Source organism: Nanorana parkeri, unplaced genomic scaffold, assembly GCF_000935625.1.
Source record: "Nanorana parkeri isolate BGI_ZX_2015 unplaced genomic scaffold, ASM93562v1 scaffold263, whole genome shotgun sequence".
In the NCBI taxonomy this organism is placed as follows: Eukaryota; Metazoa; Chordata; class Amphibia; order Anura; family Dicroglossidae; genus Nanorana; species Nanorana parkeri.
In genome coordinates this window covers 458432-472977 of record NW_017306531.1, presented here as the reverse complement: position 1 = coordinate 472977, position 14546 = coordinate 458432, and the positions used below count along the sequence as shown (strand labels likewise).

General features: G+C 41.8%; 1 protein-coding gene across 1 annotated transcript in view; it reads right to left on the bottom strand.

Moving 5' to 3' along the window:
- GMPS (guanine monophosphate synthase) overlaps window positions 1-14546 on the bottom strand; it is a 35880-nt gene that overhangs the window by 5022 nt on the left and 16312 nt on the right. Inside the window, exons 6-13 of the mRNA XM_018557043.1 lie at window positions 12945-13138; window positions 8098-8263; window positions 7098-7249; window positions 6772-6945; window positions 5696-5801; window positions 3642-3757; window positions 2438-2563; window positions 78-193 (exon numbers count right to left, since the gene is read on the bottom strand). Of these exons, the coding sequence (XP_018412545.1) occupies window positions 78-193; window positions 2438-2563; window positions 3642-3757; window positions 5696-5801; window positions 6772-6945; window positions 7098-7249; window positions 8098-8263; window positions 12945-13138 (1150 nt within the window). The remainder of the gene's footprint in view (window positions 1-77; window positions 194-2437; window positions 2564-3641; window positions 3758-5695; window positions 5802-6771; window positions 6946-7097; window positions 7250-8097; window positions 8264-12944; window positions 13139-14546) is intronic.

Genomic DNA, 14546 nt, shown 5'->3' with positions numbered 1-14546 from the left:
TATATATATATATATATACATATACACACACACGTTTTTATGAATATAATGTACTAAGCAACAGCCGGGATAGCTACCTGTTGATATTGTGACACATTCGTGGTATAAGCCTGGATAAGTACATAAGGGATTCCCAGTGTGGAGCATCCTTACTTGAAATTCCACATACGTAGCTGTATGAGCGACAGTCACCCTACAAATAAAAGACACAAGTACAGAGTTATTGCTAAAATTTCTGATAATATATTGAGTGCTAATCAAAAAGTTCTAAGAAGGCAGGATAAATGAGCCAGAAATGGGGTCCCTTGAGTGCTTTCGGTGGAATAGTTGTTGGGATGGCAAACCAGATGGGCGAATGTGGAGTGTTTAGGGTCTGGCTTCCCGCTGGGGAAGGAAGAGGCTTCCCATTAGCATGTTCAAGGGGGATCCCGCTCTCAAGGTGGGCTGCAATGCATCCCAAAATCACTGTGGTAGGATGCTATGAGAAGGGGGGTGGGGGAGGTAGGGAGAAGGAAGGGTGAAAAGAAAAGGAAGAAGAGAATGGGTTGAGGAGGGGAGGGGGGAGTCAGGTGGATCACTAGAGTCCAGTCACCGCTCAGATGGTCATTGTGTGCGCCCCATTATAGGAGGAGTAGTTGGCGATGGGCATCAGATGGCGCATTTGCCTCCGACCAGCATAACCAAATCTTCTCATACTTGTGCATGGAAAGGTCGTTTTCGGCCGTCCTTTTCTCATGGGACATTATCCAGTTGACATGCCTCTCAACACTGGAGACACTTAGTTTGTTTGTTAACCATGATTTCGCTATTTCTCTTTTCGCAGCCGATAGGACGTGGAGGGATAGTTTGAATGCTGTTCTGGAAAGGCCCTCGGGTTTTTAGTTAAGTAACGCGAATGTGGGATCTTTGGTGATGGGCTTCTGCAGTAGCGATGAGAGTAAATTCTGTTCCAGAAGCTAGAGGCAATCGGTCACTGCCACCATGTGTGGAGGAAGGAACCCTGCTGAGGGCATCCCCGGAAGCAGAGAGGCGTGGCAGTTGGGTTAAACTTGGCAACCCTCGTTGGCACAAAGTACCAGCGCATTATAACTTTATAATTGATCTCCAGCATGCTGGAGCATCTAGAGCTGGATTTTGTGTTCACCCAGATATTTCGCCACATGACATCTTCAAGAGGAGATCCCAAGTCCCGTTCCCACTGCTTTGTGTATGAAGGGGGGGGTGGACTATTCTGTAATAGACGGGACAAGTAGATGGTAGAGATTGTACCTGGAGCATGGGGGTTATCACGGCATATTTTTTCAAAGGTGCTTAAGGTGTCCGTTGAGGGGAAGTTACGTGTGTGTTGTTGAATAAAGCTTTTGATTTGCAAGTATCGAAAAATCTCTTTGGGTGGGAGGGCGTAGTGGTCCTGTAAGTATGGGAAGGGTTTCACTCCTGACTCCGTTTGAAATTTCCAGAGGTGCGTAAGGCCTTTGTCCACCCAAATGGCAAAGCGGGAGGGGCTGGAGTGTGCAGGTGGGAAGTCAGGGTTGCGCAGGTAAGAGAGCATAGGTAGGTGTGTAGAGAGTAGGCCGGCGGGTCGTTCCCAGAGGTTAGAGACAGCGGATGTACTTTTTTTTGGGGGGGGGTCCAGAGTAGGTTGGCGAGGGAGGTGGCTGGCAGGAATGTCTCTTCTAAGGCTACCCAGCTAGGGGTTTCAATTGTGCCATGGCATTTAGTCAATTGGCCAATTTGCGTGGCTTGGAAATATTTTGTGAAATCTGGGACTCCTAAGCCTCCATATGTTTTCAGAAGACAAAGCGTGCGGCAGAGGATTCTAGGGCGTTTGGCGTTCCAGATGAAGCGGAAGACTTGGGATTGTAGGTTGCGTAGGATTGGAGAAGGGATTGTAACAGGTAGTGCATAAGATGACGAGGGAGCATGAAGCCGGCTTCCCGGCCAATCTGAATGCCGGGGCGCTGCGTCATTACACGGCACCCAGCTTCCCGACCAATCAGGAAGATGGCCAACGCGCCATTACACGCTGCCCGGCTTCCTGATTGGCCCGGGAAGTCTGCTCCATGCTCTCATCACACGTAAAGATAGAGCATGGAGCCACTTCCCGGACAATCAGGAAACCGGGCAGCGTGTAATGACGCGCTGCCCGGCTTCCTGATGCAGGGCTAGGCATCGGAGCCTTTGGGCGGGTACGAGTGCTCGCCCGAATACTGGGTATCGGCACTGATATCGATACTAATATCGGTGCATCCCTTATAGTAAGGGCAAGTTTACGCTACCTTTCCAAGAAAGTTCAGATATTCCAATCCATTTGCTTTGTTAGGATAAAATTAGGAAAATAACATAATCCAATATTTACAAAAATGCATTATCACCTCAGACAATTCAGGAAGGAAGAAAATAAAAGGCACAATAGCAGAAAAGACAGAAAGCTTACCTGCACTCCAACAGTTTTAATAGGCAATAAGAAGGCATTCAGTGAATGTAGACTAGTGATGTGCATCAGTTTCTCCTGCTCCTCTTCTGTTGTACATGCTTTGACTCTTTGTAGCAGGGTGTGGGGCTGGAAAGAACAATTCAAACAAAGCTCAAACACAATTATCACATATGTGCTGTGTTTATTCATTAGTTTGATTTCAGGCTGATGTCACATGCAATAACTACATAAAACATGCTGTTGGCTTTGAAGCGGCTCTGGGCCTTCATGTATAAAATGTGGAGCAAAAAAGAAAAAAAGCAGAGATTGATTTAGGGCTTGTTCACACCAAATGCGGAGCAGATCCGGACCAGAGCAGGTGCAGACCGGATCAAAACTGCGTCTAATGTATTCCTATGGTATTTTGACCTCCAGTTCACATCGCAGCGTGCGGATCCAGACCAGATCCAGACCGGATGAAAAAAATGCGGCAAGCCCTATTTTACCTGCTCTGGAACGCATCAAAAACGCATCTAAAATGCATAAACGCATCAAAAACGCATGCAAGTGCCTGAAAGTCCATGTTAAACTTAAAAAAAATTCTTTTTTTTTTTTGTTACCAAAACCGGCCCTAAACGCATCAAAAACGCGTCTAAAACGCGGCACAACCCACTACACTGCGTGTGCAGAAACCTGACCGGATCTGGTCTGCATTTGGTGTGAACAAGGCCTAAATGATCTAATAAAGAAAAAATAGGCAAACATGTAAAAAGTACCTTGCTGCAACATTGTCTAGCTGTAAATATTAGCACAATTTAATATATAACATATTTATTCTGCCTGAAATAAATGAAAATATTCTTTCAGCTGCTTTTATTGTCCTCCCTTTCCCTCCTTTCACTAACACAGGAGATCAGCTACAATTTGCTCTGACAGTGAGAAGAAAAACTCCATTCTCCTTTCTTCCATTTTTTTTTTTCTTTTTTATAGAATGTAGACCAGGCCATTCTCGGTATCTGCTTTCTAAAGCCACTAAGCTGAGGAGCCAGTGCCAGACGAAGATGGGGGTATAACAGGGTGAAACAACTCTGTTTTGTTCCTAGTCTAACCCCCCATAGGCAGGGGCCTAGTCCCACATTTTTATGTGTTAGCCATGGAGGCAAAATTGCTCAACTTTCTGCAATAAAAAATATTCAACCCAGCAATATTACAAATGATTATGTACCTTTTTAACACTTGCTGAATAATCTGTAACTATTTTTAATATATTGTTTGTCTCGGGGAAGTCTTTGCAGATATAAGGCTCTTCGGCACATATTACGCGAATTGCTAATCCTGGACCTGTCAGACAAGACAAAATAACAATTTTTTAAAAATGGGAACAAAGTTCTTTCTTGAAGACATAGATTTAGGATAAAAAAAACAATCTTTAGTGATCCAATAGAAATATACAAATGTCCTCCTTGGATTACAAAGCAGGAATTGAATCAGGTATGGCATCCCATGAATATTTCTGATGCGATGGAGACAAATTCTATGGCCACCTCGAACACCCTTAAAAGGGACTTTGTTTTAATCACCATGTGTGCATAGGTTTCCTCTAGGGCAGGGGTAAGCAAACTCGGGCCCTCCAGCTGTGGTAAAACAACAAATGCCATAATTTATCTGCTTCTGGCTGTCAGAGTTTTGTGATGTTTTTGTAGTTGCACCACTGCCGGAGGGATGGAGTTTGCCTACCCCTGCTCTAGGAGATGAGCTCTGCTCCTACCAACAAAAGATATTTGATTATGTTAAAGTGACACTAAACTCTGCCGTTAAATCTTACAAATACATTCAAGTAGCTTAACTATTAACAAAAATTTATTTTATTTGTGTATCACTCAGCAGTAGATCCTCAAATCATCTCTGAATTGGTGCCGACACTGTCCTTCCTTCTGGAGGGTGACTACTTCTGTTCACCATGATCCCTGTGTGTGTTGTAAAGTAGCCACCTCTCCAGCCTCACTCCCGTGATGGACTATAACTCCCATTCAAATTAGTAAACTAAAAGGTGAGATTTTAGTCCATCACTACAATAGACATAGTATACAACTAAACTTTCAAACATGTCCTAAGCAGCCCTGATTATCTCTGAATTATTGTATTCATTTAGGTAAAAAAAAAAGCATTCCTGTATTGATGCAAGATGAGGAGTTTCATCATCTGGTGCCCCACAAGGGTGACATGAGATGAGGTCCTCACCTTGTCATTTTGGCTATGGTGCCCATCGCCCGTGTTGTAAAGTAGCCACCGCTCCAAACTCACTCCCGTGATGGACTACAATCTCACATTTAGCTTACTAATTTGCATTAAAAGGAGAACTATGGGGTTAAGGCTTTTCCCCATAGTTCTCCTTAGGGTAACGGGAGGACACAAACTAGCGTCCTCCCGTCACCCTAGGCTCAGTATAACGCGAGCTACAGCTCGCTGTATACTAAGACGCCGCAGCTGAAGCGGATCCCGACAATTATGTCTGTATCCGCCGAGCTGCGTGACTGACAGCTGGCTCTGCCTATCTAGAGGCAGAGCCAGCTGTACCAGCCCTCTCCCCCGTCCGTTCCGCCAGTCAGCGCTGGCGTATCGGAGCGGGAAGGGGAGAATCCAGCCCCTCCCCTGTCACGGCAGAGAGCCGTGACAAGATCGAGGTGAGCGAACGCTGGTATGTGTTCGCTCACCTCCCGATCTACTGAGCCGACCTGTGACAGTCTCATTGTCACAGGTCGGCTAGAACTATGAGGTGAGTGAAAAGCACTCACCACATAGTTCTCCTTTAAGATTGCAGTCTCTCATGGGAGCGAGCTTGGAGCGGTGGCTACTTTACAACGTGTGTGGTAACAGCATTAGACTGTAAGCTCCATTATGGCAGTGCTAATGTGAAAGAGCTCCACAATATTCGCAATATATGAACAGTGAAAACAAATATGATAGGTGGTCATGACAATCAGCACTGACTGTGCAAAATGTTCTGCCCACAACTGTGAAATAGAAAAGTGGAACAAGATGTGCTCACTATAGTAACACAGATTAACTTTTTTCCAGGTCAAATTACTGTTTCTATGCCAAAATATTTGAGTGGTCCTTCAGAGTTAATAATCCATAATGTCAAGAAAGAAAAATAATTGTTGAAGGGCTAATAAATTGTGGTTATAAAGAAGTTTCCAAAACACTCTAGAAGATCTACAACATAACTAAAAGGCTTGGAAAAACTATGCAGCAAATACCCAGAGAAAAGCCACATACCGGGGAAGGGATGTCGGCTGACCAGGTCCTCAGGGAGTCCAAGCTCTCTCCCTAATATTCGAACTTCATCCTTGTGAAAATCTTTTAAGGGCTCTATTACTTTACCCTACGGAAATAATGCAGCTTATATTAAGAAGAAAATCCCATAATGAGTACTTCTGACAGTCAAGAGCACTTATCACATCCCTGAGGAAAGACTTACTCAGGCCAATCTTCAGAAAATGATCAAATTGTAGGACTGAGCGAATCTACATAAACACTTCATTCTCTAGTTTCTCTAACATGCATGACATATAAACAGGGATAGGCACAGCTGAGGTGTGAACTACAAATCCCATAAACGCATCTGCCTTTGGGAGTCATGTCTGTGGCTGTTAAGATTCTTGCAATGCTTCATGGGACTTGCAATTGTACAAAAGCTGGAGTGCCACGTTTGCTAATATAGAACATTCACAATTTAACACTGTCCACAAAATAACTAAAAGCATTTGTTGATTTTTGATGATATAACTCTCTAATCTGTCTCTGCGGAACTGGTATCCTCAAGGCAGTAGTTTTAAAGGAGAAGTATTTGGATAGAAAAATGTATTCATCAATACTTGGAGCTTGTGTGTGACACTGCAGGTCCCATGTCAGCTGTATAGATCAAGAACTAAGCGATCACAAACCCCTGATGGCTCACCCCACGATCTTCTCCCTGCAGAGAGCACTGATTGTCAGTCACCGCTCCCTGCAGGGATTCCCGCTCCCCTCTTTGCTCCTTCAGCATTCATTGGAGGGACAGACGGGAATAGCTGGCTCTAGAGAGCAAGAGCCAGCTGTCAATCAGGGAGCAGGGTAGTTCCCGAATACTGTTGGATCTTTCCCAACTGCTCTGCGCTGTCAGAAAAAAGCAGGCCGCTAGATGCTGGCTGGGGGGGTCACAGGAGAACATTAGTAAATGCACTCCTTTGATTCAAAAGACTTTTAGTTCCCTTTAATGCATTTATCAAAATATAAACAAATGTTGATAGTATATTTCCTGTTCTGCAAGCTGCAGGAGAGGTTTTTTAATCAAGTAAACCCACAAAAAGTACCTCTTCCCTTAGCTTTCTTATAAGTTCTGTGTCATTGTGATGAGTTTTAATAACTTCAGCTTTAACACTGGCAATAAGAGATGCGCTTTCTATCAGATCCGGTCGTAATGTGCCTTGTGCAAGAAAGACCTCCTCAGGGTTAAGATTCAGTTCACCTATAACCTCATTGGCAATCTGGAAGAAAAGCAACAAAACAGGTATGGAATGAGTTGCATTAAAAACATACCTCCCGTCCCACCAACACAAATTCAGACACTATCCGCATCATCCGAACAGCTCATTCATTCAGCACCTGTGCAGTCTATCAATACTCACTACCAAAATACCTTCACAAAGGTGTCACCAATGATTTTCCTCTTCTCCTCTGGGTTTGTGGTCATATTAAGGGTTTTGCTGATTCTTTTACGTGGTGTTCTGTCCTCATCAGAAATTGGCAACGTTGTTGTACCATTATAAAACGAATGTGCTGCATTGACAACTGTTGAACAAAGTCTAGGATTACAAACATTTCTAAATAGCCAAGTATCTAGCAAAAGCAGGCTATGGAATGTTGCTGTAACAAAGAACAATGGCAGCCAAAACAGGTTTCACAATGCTGGGTGTTATGGGCCTCTGATAACTGGGGTCATCTTTAAGGCTCACTCACACAGCACTGCAACAAATGTATTTCTGGTCATAGAGGTGCACTGTGCTGGGCAGCCCATTTAAAATGAATGATCTGCAAGGCACCTCAACCTACGAAAGTTGAGTGCATGCTTTATATTTCTGCAGAGCACCACAACCCGCATACCGTATGTTACAGATACCACATGCATTGTGAACGAGCCCACATTTTTGTTCTGGAACTTGGCAGAGAAAAAGCACCTAACCATCAACATGGCCAAAATGCTGAGTTACTAGTGTAAGTCAATGCAACAAATCCTCCATATATATTTTTATGGAGAATTCACTAATGGGCAGTTATACAATTCTGTGCTTCTTCTGATGATTAGATCAAAAACATGGACCTGATAGCACAGTGTAGTCTGCCTTGGCATTATCAGAATTTAAAGTGCTTCTTCTACCATGGCCCACTCAAAAAGCAGAACAGCCAGTTCTGGGTGGAGCTGCTATTTAAAAAGAAACTCCAGTGTTCTGTCAGTTGCCCTATCCTATACAGCCGATACTGCGCTCAATTCTCTACAGAGGGATAACTCTGAATTCTCAAAACGTCTTTTACAGTAAATTGTGCTGAAAAGACATACTGCAAGCAGTGGCCCCTTCAAGATTTACATTTATGCCAGTGAAAGGCATTCTATATCGGAAATCACAGCAAGCAAAACCCACCTTTGACTTGAATTCCTAGTTTCTTCAGAGCTTCTTCCACAGATTGACTCTCTCGTTTCCGCATAAAGCCATTGTCTATGTGCACTGCAATCACTTGGTCTTTGTTTAAGGCTTTGTTTAGGAGAGCTGTGCAGACTGTAGAATCTACTCCACCGCTCAATAGCACCTGCAGAGCACAGAAACATGCAACTTACTTCACATCAAACGGTCTCAATATAAAAATAAATTATATTTAAAGCAGTAAGAAAATGCTTCAAAATAAGGTAAACAAAGTACGTGTCACCAACAGTGTTTGAGAGGAATATTACAGCCAAGCTCTGGACAGTCAACATGCATGAAATGCCAAATCATTTTTGCTCAAACTTTAAAAAAAAAAAAAATGATAATTGATTTCACTCATTTTTAGATAAATATGTAGAAGATCTGCTTAAAGCAGTTATTTTAAATTTGTGTTAATGATTTAGAAAGCTTGATTCTATAAATACTTTGCAATGATAGAATTCAAATAGTTATTGGGGGGCAGCCATATTTGCACTGCTTTGCAGTACTGCACAATGGTTGTGGAACTCGCAATGCAAGTCCATCTTGAATGCCAGTCAACTCACTAAAACAATGCAATATGTGGTGGGTATCTTACCTCCAGAGTTGTTCTGCAATTTGCCAATCATTCTAGTAGATAATGTATGCTGCCTTTAGTAGCCATTCCGCAGATCTCTCTGTTTAAAGTGTCATTAAAGCTTCAAAATATGTACTATATCTGTGTGCAGAAGATCCCAGTCATACATTTGTTCGTTTTCTGCAAAAGCCTGGTTGATCCTGCCATTTCCATGCACTTCCCCATTGACACTGGCAAAACCATCACAGCCTATCCTGTGGCTGCTAGGTTGCCCCTCTCAGTGTGCGTATTCTGCCTGATGACTGTTGGGAAGCTATTGATGTCCATATTTTTGTGTTAAAGTCACCCAATGTGACTCGTGTCATCACTTGTGGGCAGCTCCGGCTTTTTGAGTGACCCCAGTTCCCTCACGCCTTCTATCCACCCCTACGAGATAAGTTAAAAAATTGCCGTCTGGAGACGGCAACCCGCAGATGCTGCAGTGCCGTCCGTCCGTTTTTTTACTACAGGCGGACGGCAAGAGGTTAAGAGAATTTTTTTCTGGAAATGCATGTGAACACAACAGTGCCAACTGGCAGGAAAAGAATCTAAACTTCCTACAGTGACATCTGCAGGCTGCATCACAGGATTCATGCTTGCTCTGCCTAAGATCCTTCAGTGTGGTGCAGAGCAAGTAGATTGTGTCACATGATGGCGGGACAAAGCAGCAAAAAAAGTATTTATGCAAAAAATTGCGAGAAGGACACTATTCATTTTATTCTCATCTTCTCCGCTAAAATATAACATAGTGTGAACGGGTTTATTGACACTTTAAAATATGAACTCACTGAAATATCCCTTTTTAAAAAATCTTTCTATCTGCTGCTAGAAGGACATCCCACACGTCTTATTCCCTGCTTCTAAAAGTGATCACAAAAATAGAGCAGTGTGCCCTTTCACAAGAGTGTGCAGCATCATCCAGTTTAATAGTAATGCTTTGTGTATTAGTAGGATGTAACAGAACTCCCTCTCTGTCCATATAGTATAATAGTATCCAGTAGGGATGCATAGTGCAGATCCTTGGCATTTTCATGAGAACTACCAGGGTTGCAGTGGTTGCAGCTGGGACCTGGCTCTGGCACTCCACCACTGTCCTGAAATCATTAGTCTGTATTGTTTTAGAAAAACTGTCACATGACAAACAAAAATGTATCAGCACTCGTACTTGTAAGTACTCGGCACGTATCAGTACTCGTACTCGCAAAACTGGTATCTGTGCATCCCTTTATTTATATTTATATAAACAAAATCGTACATTAAAACAGAGATGTACAAATCCCAGGAGCTCCGTGTGCTCCTTACAAATGACAGCTGCCTCCTAACTTTTACATTTTTCTCTAGTCTAGTCTTGGAGCTCAAAAGTATCGGTACTTGTACTCGTACCGTAACACAACAGTGCCAACTGGCAGGAAAAGAATCTAAACTTCCTACAGTGACATCTGCAGGCTGCATCACAGGATTCATGCTTGCTCTGCCTAAGATCCTTCAGTGTGGTGCAGAGCAAGTAGATTGTGTCACATGATGGCGGGACAAAGCAGCAAAAAAAGTATTTATGCAAAAAATTGCGAGAAGGACACTATTCATTTTATTCTCATCTTCTCCGCTAAAATATAACATAGTGTGAACGGGTTTATTGACACTTTAAAATATGAACTCACTGAAATATCCCTTTTTAAAAAATCTTTCTATCTGCTGCTAGAAGGACATCCCACACGTCTTATTCCCTGCTTCTAAAAGTGATCACAAAAATAGAGCAGTGTGCCCTTTCACAAGAGTGTGCAGCATCATCCAGTTTAATAGTAATGCTTTGTGTATTAGTAGGATGTAACAGAACTCCCTCTCTGTCCATATAGTATAATAGTATCCAGTAGGGATGCATAGTGCAGATCCTTGGCATTTTCATGAGAACTACCAGGGTTGCAGTGGTTGCAGCTGGGACCTGGCTCTGGCACTCCACCACTGTCCTGAAATCATTAGTCTGTATTGTTTTAGAAAAACTGTCACATGACAAACAAAAATGTATCAGCACTCGTACTTGTAAGTACTCGGCACGTATCAGTACTCGTACTCGCAAAACTGGTATCTGTGCATCCCTTTATTTATATTTATATAAACAAAATCGTACATTAAAACAGAGATGTACAAATCCCAGGAGCTCCGTGTGCTCCTTACAAATGACAGCTGCCTCCTAACTTTTACATTTTTCTCTAGTCTAGTCTTGGAGCTCAAAAGTATCGGTACTTGTACTCGTACCGAGTACTGTACTTGGTATCTGTGCAACCCTAGTATTCAGCCCCCAAATCCAATTACATTGCTCCCCTATTCACTAAACAGAGTGGGAAGATAAAACTAGGCCCAATGTTACAGGTCACCATCTCAGATTTAAAATTTACCAATCTTGTCTTTCCGTATGGAGTGATGCCCATTCTTTCCACTGTTCCCAACTACTCTGGATCCAGAAATTGGTACTGGACGTACCACCTGGCACAATGCCGCGTGCTACATCATTTCTTTCTGAACTTGGTATGAGGCTTCCAGTTTTCCTTTAACCCTTCATGACTGAGCTTTTCAGATTGTTCATTAATGAAGGACACACTTCACATTTGTGCTGCGTGACTCTTCCACGACAGTAATATACTTTCTTACTAAGTGCACCCACACATATTATATATTGTATTTTACAGGACAGATAGGGCTATATGATTATATCACATATGTGTGCCTCACTTAGGATTAAAGTATAAAAAAAAACAAGAAAAAAAAAACAAAGAAAACACTTTCCCCTGTCTTGATTTTTTTTTTTTTAGAAAAATAGCACAGCTAAAAACAATGCATCAAAATAAACCACTTTGTCCTTTATGTGGAAACACCTCGCATCCCTAGGATTTACGAAATGTTGTACTTCTCGGCCTAAAACTAAAAAAAAACATTTTATTTTTCTCTAAAAGCTCATTATGATTAGGTTAGGTGGCATACGATGTCACTGTCACCAAGTGTCACACTTAGTGACGTCGACATACTTTGAACATCGCCGTCATGATGGGTTTAAATTTAAAAAAAAAGACTAACCCCTTAGTGATAACCACATTTGGTAATCAACCTTACTAGAAATAATGTCACAGAGCAGAGTTTCTGGTATATTTGTCATACGAAATCAGCAAACTCCCTCCTTGGCAGCACTGGCTGTAGACTCCCTCCTGTCTGAAACATCATGAGACAAAACCAAGGGAACCATGAAAGCAGGAAGTAAACGCTCCCCATTACAAGGCCAATGAATGTCAGCCTTTCGCAGACCTGACACTAGGAACTCTGCTATGTATTTACAAGACACTGAATTGGATAATATTCATATACTGTTCTTACACAAGACCAGGTTTTATTAAAAGTAAAACAAACACTAGATCAAGGAAAAGACTAAAAGTACTCACTTGCAAAGCCCCATTAGGGAATATTCAGATCTTTGAATTGTGGTAAAATGCGTTTTGATGCAGGGTGGGGGTGGAAATTGTTTTGAATTGGACCGCCAACACAATATAATATACCGTCAACCATCCCGCATTGCAAAACAATGCGTCCGAACAATGAAGCATGTCTGTTTTTCAATTCCTTAATGCAATGCTTATTAACTTGCACAATAAGTGTTCATTAACACGCAGCAATCCAGGGTATATATCTGAATGAGCACTTAAAGCAACACTAAACTCAGGAGTTAAATTTGCATTCAAGTACCTTAACTATGATAAAAAAGTTCAATTGATAGCCGACGAATCGACGATCGAAAACGTTGGTAACGTTTTCAATCGTCGATTTTAATCGACTAAATCGATTAACTGTTGCAGCTCTACAGGGAACATGGTGACCCAAAGTAGCCACCCTCCAGAAGGAAGGACGGTATCAACACCAATTCAAAGATGATTTAAGGATCTACAGCCGAGTGATACACAAATAAGATACATTTATGTCAATAGTTATGGTACTGGATTGCATTTTTGAGATTTAACGCCTGAGTTTAGTATCACTTTAAATTACTAACCACAATATAGGAACTGTAGAGAGCTTCCGATTCACTCAGGGTGTCAGCAGAACCCCCCCAGAGTTGAGGCTAACTGAAGCGGACTGCAGGTGCCAAAAGTGGCACTGACTAGGATTTGCAGCCAATAGCCTATAAATCCAGTATAATAATAATACTCACCAATACTTTTGATGACCCCACTTTCTCCTTAATGTCTCGTATACATTCAATCTCTCGGTTCTCTACAGTAAAGGTCCCACTACATCCCGCAACATCATATAAGAAATTTTTCAACATCACTTTGCCATTCTCTGTGAGGCCAACTTCAGGGTGGAACTGAACTCCATAAAGCTTTTTGGACTCATTAGCAATGCCTTTAAAGAGTAAATCACACGTTTAAAACCTGAACAGAGAATCTCATCTTACAGCATATATAATATTTCTATCAATTACTCGGTTACACAGCATACAATGAATTGTACAACAAAAATTAGAATTCTAAGTACCAGTTAGTTTACGGATATAATAACCATATCCTTAAAACCTGTATTTTATTATTCACTTGCAGCATAGTGTTCAACAAATGGTTTATTACTGGGCAATCACAGTCAGATTTTGTTGTTTCAGATATAACAGATTGTCAAACTTTACAGACAACTATGTGATAAAGAGAATGTACCAGACAGAATACAATTTCAATGGACTATGGGGTAGACACATTATAAATTAGAGGTGCACGGAAATAGAAATTTGAAGACCTAAACGAAGGTCTTCAAATTTCTATTAAAAAAAAAAACAAAAAAACTGTCAGAAAATGTTTTTATTTTAATTTTTTCAACATTTAATCTTTTTATTTTTTTTATAAACTTTAATTTTTTTTATAGTTATTTTTATTTCAGTTTCTATTAAATATTTTTTACTTTACTTTTATGGGCTTCAGGGAAATATTAGGAGTCTAAAACAGACCCCTGATATTTCCCTTTTAAAATAGAAAAAGAGATTGAGGACACAGAGGCCTCAATCTCTTTTTTTGCAGCCACTGTTATCAATGAACAGGAATCCTCTATGAGTGTTCCTGTTCATTGATAACTTGAGGACAGAGTATGATTACTATAACCACAACTATGAATGAACAGGAGGTGATGTAGATCACTCCCATTTATAATTGAGGATATAGTCAACATACCATGTCCTCAATTATGTAAATCACTGATCGCTGAGTGTTTGCACTTACTCTCCTCTCGGACACGCTGTCACAGGAGGCTGAGCGAGCAGAGCATGGAGGAGAGCTCAGCCTCCTGTGACAGCACGGACTGTCTCCGCCCACACAGCGCTCTGCCGGACTGTGATAGGCGGCTGAGCTGTGTGGGAGGAGAGACGCCGGCCACTCACAGCACTCTCCTCCCGCAGAGCTCGGCCGGCTGTCGTTTTCTCTCCCCCACGCTGGGACACAGAGCAGCGCCCAGCGGGGAGGAAAGAAACCTGGGATGTGTCGATGTATCGGCAGGAAAATGGCACTTTCAGCATTATGCCAAAGTGCAATTTTCGGCCGATATATCGGTGCATCCCTAATTATAATAGCTGCTAATAAAAGATACACATCATTTATAATAAATCTGAAGGAAAAGTGGCCAGCATTAGACTTAATGCACAATTAAACTAAAATCGGCATTAAACATATTGGGGGGAATTTATCAAAGCAATTGCGACAGTTTTAGCCTCTTGGATAATTTTTTTTTTTATATGCAAATCTGTCTAACACGTGCCCCTGTTTTCACCTGA